At 42.4% G+C, this 5,000-nt stretch overlaps 1 protein-coding gene across 1 annotated transcript in view; it reads left to right on the top strand.

Moving 5' to 3' along the window:
* Window positions 1–5,000, top strand: part of pitrm1 (pitrilysin metallopeptidase 1) — a 39,548-nt gene that overhangs the window by 8,012 nt on the left and 26,536 nt on the right. Inside the window, exons 4-5 of the mRNA XM_053486923.1 lie at window positions 66–217; window positions 4,980–5,000. The exon at window positions 4,980–5,000 is cut by the window's right edge and continues 94 nt beyond it. Of these exons, the coding sequence (XP_053342898.1) occupies window positions 66–217; window positions 4,980–5,000 (173 nt within the window). The remainder of the gene's footprint in view (window positions 1–65; window positions 218–4,979) is intronic.

The raw sequence follows: 5,000 nt of genomic DNA, 5'->3' as shown, positions 1-5,000 counted from the left end.
GTATACTTGATTTATCCACCCTTGACTTGTACATTTCTGCCTATTTTTCTTTTGTTTCCGTTCAGTGTGGGATTCCGTACCACGCCCATGGACAGCACAGGAGTTCCCCACATTCTAGAACACACAGTTCTGTGTGGCTCTCAACGCTTTCCCTGCAGAGATCCATTTTTTAAAATGGTTAATCGCTCTCTGTCTACTTTCATGAATGCCTTTACAGGTACTGAATACTCTTTGAGAGTATGTATAAGGTAGTCTTGCAGCATTATAGGCTGGGTAGTTTTTTTTTAGAGAATTTCTGTATGTTAATGGGTAAGAGTCAACAGACAAACAAAAATCAAGATCCAGCATTTATTAACATGGTAGAGAACTATAAGTATGAAAAAAATAAGACCAGAGACAATGTAATTACGTTGATAGCAAAGTTTTGAGCAGAGATAATAAAATGAAAATAATTTAGACAGATGTGCCCAAGAAGTAAAATAGGTACACTATATGACCAAAATCTGTGGACAGCTGACCATTACACTCGGGTTTTTCTGAATATCAAATAATTTTATGAATCCTGTTACCATAACCTCTGCTATTCTGAGAAGGATTTCCACAAGAGTTTGTATTGTGGCTGTGAGGATTTGCCTATTTTGTGGCAAAGAATTTGTGTTTGGGCCATATTTATGCTGGAACGGTTTGGAAGATCCCAGGTTCAAACCCCACAACCACCAAGTTGCCACTGTTGGGCTCTTGAGCGCGGCCCTTAACCCTCAACTGCCCAGATGTATAATGAAATAAAAATGTAAGTTGCTCTGGATCAGAGCGTCTGCCAAATGCCTAAATGTAAATGTACAGTGTAAAAAGGCATTCTAGGTATCTATCCTTGTGGCAACAGTTTGGGGAAAACCCACATATTGTTGTGATGGTCAGGTGTCCACGAGCTGTGGGCTACATACAGTGGGGGGAATTGAGTATTTGATTCCCTATAGATTTTCTAAGTTTGCCCACTTACAAAGAAATGAAGGGTCTATAATTTTTATCATAGAATATCAACCAAAAATCCAGAAAAAGCACATAATACAAATGTTATAAATTATAAACCTCAGACGGGTCTGTACATGTGTCTCCTTGAGGAGGGGAAGCCTTGCTGCGCTGAAGGATTTCAATCCATGCAGGCGTATTGTCTTACCAATGGTTTGTTTGGTGACTGTGCTCCCAACTGCTTTGAGATCATTCACAATCTCCTCTCGTGTAGTCCTGGGCTGGTCCCTCATTTTTCTCATGATTATTTTTACTCCATGAGGTGAAGTCTTGCATATAGGGCCATTATTTATATAATTATAGACCCTTCATTCCTTTGTAAGTGGGCAAACTTAGAAAATCTGTAGGGGATCAAATACTTATTTCCCCCACTGTAGTATTCTTTCAGTACTAGACTGCATGATTAAGAAGTAAAGATGTGAATTTGAGATATTGCTTATGTGTAAACAAGTTCAAATTAAAATTTTATTTGTCACATACGCAGTCATACACTGTACGATATACAGTGAAATGCCAGGGGTAGCTCAGTGGTTAAGGCATTGGACTACGGTTCGGAAGATCCCAGGTTCAAACCCCACAACCACCAGGTTGCCACTCTTGGGCCCTTAACCCTCAACTGCTCAGATGTATAATGAGATAAAAATGTAAGTCACTCTGGATAAGAGTGTCTGCCAAATGCCTAAATGTAAATATATATGCTTAGACAACTGCTCGTGACCTTAAAATAAAAGACATATAAAATAGAAAAATAAAATAGAAGGTAAACTTAACTAAGAAATGATAAAATAAAATATAAAATTAAAATAAAATAACTGTACAACAAAAATACACAATATAGAAAATATATGAAGAAAAATATAACAATAAGAAAACAGCTGTACAAAGTAGATATAGATTTATTGCATTTTTGTGTGGAATAAGGTTAGATATAAATGGTAATAAAAATAGTAATGTCCAAGGTTGTGCAATCCACATATTTAAAGTGTCTTGTGCATGCAAATATGCTTAAAGGTGATTTATTTAAAGTGGCTTGTGATAAAGTGATTCAACTAATGACCACGAAGTGTAGTTGTGCAGTGGCCACTAGTGTAAACAAATGTCCAGAGTGAGTGTAAAAACCATATGTGGTGTTTAGTACTGTGTGGTGTACTGATTAAGAGACCGTATCGCCTGCGGGAAGAAGCTCCTCCTCAGTCTCTCAGTGTTGGCCTTCAGGGAGCGGAATCGCTTTCCTGACCTCAACAGAGAGACCAGTCCATTGTTAAGATGGCTGAGGTCCTTCACGATCTTTCTGGCCTTGGTCCAGCACCGCCTGCTGTAGATCGAGTGCAGGTCAGGGAGCTCAGTGCGGATGGTGCGCTCTGCTGACCCTCTGTAGAGCTTGTCTGTCCTGCATGGTGCTATTCCCGAACCAGGTTGTGATGTTTCCCGTCAGGATGCTCTCTATGGTGCAGGAGTAAAAGTTCCTAAGCACCCTGTAGGGCAGTCTAAAGTCTTTCAAGCGTCTGAGGTGGTAGAGACGCTGCCGAGCCTTTTTTACCACGGTGTTGATGTGACAGGACCATGACAGGTCCTGCATAATGTGAACACAGCTGTATTTGAAGCTGTCCACTCTATTCACTGGGCTCTCATTGATGATGGTGGTCTGGTAGTTCCTCTCCTGCTTAGTGCTGAAGTCCACTGTCAACTCCTTTGTCTTACTGACGTTTAGAAGGAGGTTGTTCATCTGGCACCAGTTCTCCAGATTCCTAATTTCCTTCAGGTAGGCCATCCCGTTGTTATCAGAGATCAGGCCCACCACGACGGTGTCTTCAGCAAACTTAATGATGGTGGTGGAGCTGGTAGTGGCCACACAGTCATATGTGTACAAAGAGTACAGCAGGGGGCTCAGAACACAACCCTGGGGGGCTCCAGTGCTGAGAGTGATGGAGGCTGAGACATGTCCGCCCATCTTTACTGCTTGTGCCCTGCCAGTTAGGAAATTAGAGACCCACTGGCACAGAGATGAGCTGAGTCCCAGGTGCTCCAGCTTGGTGATGAGTGTAGAGGGAATTATGGTATTAAATGCTGAGCTGTAGTCGATAAAGAGCATTTTAACATAATTCCCCCTTCAAGTGTCCAAGTGAGTAAGTGATGTGTGGAGAAGATGAGAGATGGTATCATCAGTAAAACGATTTGGACGGTAAGCAAACTGTAGTGTGTCAGGTAGTGAAAAAATGATGAAGTCTCTGACCAGGCATTTAAAGCACTTCATCACTACTGAGGTGAGGGCTACAGGGCGATAGTCATTAAGAGAAGCAGGATGAGGTTTCTTTGGAACAGGAACGATGATGGACTCTTTGAATCATGTGGGGATCACCAACTGAGATAAAGAGAGGTTGAATATCTATGTGAGCACAGGTGCTGGTCTGCGCAGGCTTTAAGGATACGACCTGAGATGCCGTCTGGGCCTGCTGCTTTCCTGGTGTTCACTCTTTTGAAGGCTCTTTTCACGTCATGCTCGGAGATGATGAACGCGTTTCTGGTGCTGGCAGTGTATTCCTGTCTGCAGCCCTTAGTGCCGCTAGCATTAGCATCGCTAGCGTCTTCAGCTGCAGCCTCGAAGCGAGCATGGAAATTGTTCAGCTCGTCTGCCAGAGTCACAACCGTGTTCATCAAACCGGATGTTGGTGCTTTATAGTCTGTTATTGTTCTCAGTCCCTGCCACAGGCTCCTAGAGTCACTCTGTTGGAGCTGTGACTCTAGTTTCCTCCGGTAGCGCTGCTTCGCCTCTTACCGCCTTCCGGACGTTATATGACGCAGCCTTGTTTTTGTCATGAGGAATATGCGGCATGGTTGGATATCCCAACCGGTGGACGAGATTGTGCCTTATAGCCGTCCTTGACTGTTGTGTAACAATGGTCCAGTGTGGGGCAGGTGATATGCTGATGAAAGTTCCCGGTGCTGTGTCTGGTGCAGTGTCCGTGTTCGCCTGAGATGGGATATAAACGGCGCTGATTATGACCGATGTAAACTCTCGAGGTAGATAAAAAGGACGACACATGATGTAGTTCCAGGTTCTAGGCTTTACCCTGGGCCTGAGGTTATCGAGCTTGTTTTCCAGTGACTGGACGTTGGCGAGCAGGATGCTAGGCAGAGGTGTGCAGTGTGCACAGGCTCTCAGCCTGTTCTTGACGCCGGCTTGTTTCCCTCTGGTCCGCTGCTTCATGTCGCGTCCATTGTTCGCCCTAGGATCTCATTAGGCCAGCTTGGAGTTAAAAACGTTGAATTGTGAGTGCATTGTATGCCAATAGAAACAAGAGTGTCTCTATCGTACCTAATGTAGTCAATGGTGGTGATTTTGCCGGTTTTAAAACGATGAAAACTAACTTTAAAAAAACAAAGAAAAGGGGGTCGGAGCAGTCGTGACGGCAGCCAACCTCACCGGCGCCATCTTGGATCATGTTCCAAAAACATTGAATTGATGCACAAGGGTGAGGGTTGTGTTTAAACTGGCGAAAAGCTGTATTGTTGTGCTAGAAAGGGCAAATTAGGGAAAAGGTTTCAATAATGCTCTGTACCAAACGCTATGAAAAAGTTTCTGACTTGCATTGTTAAATTTTAAATTGGAAAAATGCTGCGCGGTGGGAAATGGCAGTGGGGGGAAAAACATTCATAAAAAAAAGTTGATTTTTGGAAATAGAGCTTTCTGTCTCGATCAATCAGCATAATAATTAAATTTTTATTAACATTTAATTACCATTTTATTACCATTTAAAGTTAATGACTACCAGACAGGAGCAGGAGCATTAGGGAAGGGGCCAGTGATGTGACATTTTTTGCAAATGTGAGTGAAGATAATGTGTGCATTTTATTTTTAAATTTTATTTTAAATTATAATTTTTATAATTAGCTTCTTATTTTTATATAGGTATAAAGAGAGACTAACTATGCTCTATTTAACTCCACAGCTAGTGACTATACAGTATACC

Source organism: Clarias gariepinus, chromosome 25, assembly GCF_024256425.1.
Source record: "Clarias gariepinus isolate MV-2021 ecotype Netherlands chromosome 25, CGAR_prim_01v2, whole genome shotgun sequence".
Taxonomy (NCBI): Eukaryota; Metazoa; Chordata; class Actinopteri; order Siluriformes; family Clariidae; genus Clarias; species Clarias gariepinus.
The sequence above is the reverse complement of the archived record's forward strand: the minus strand, read 5'-3'. Positions and strand labels throughout refer to the sequence as shown.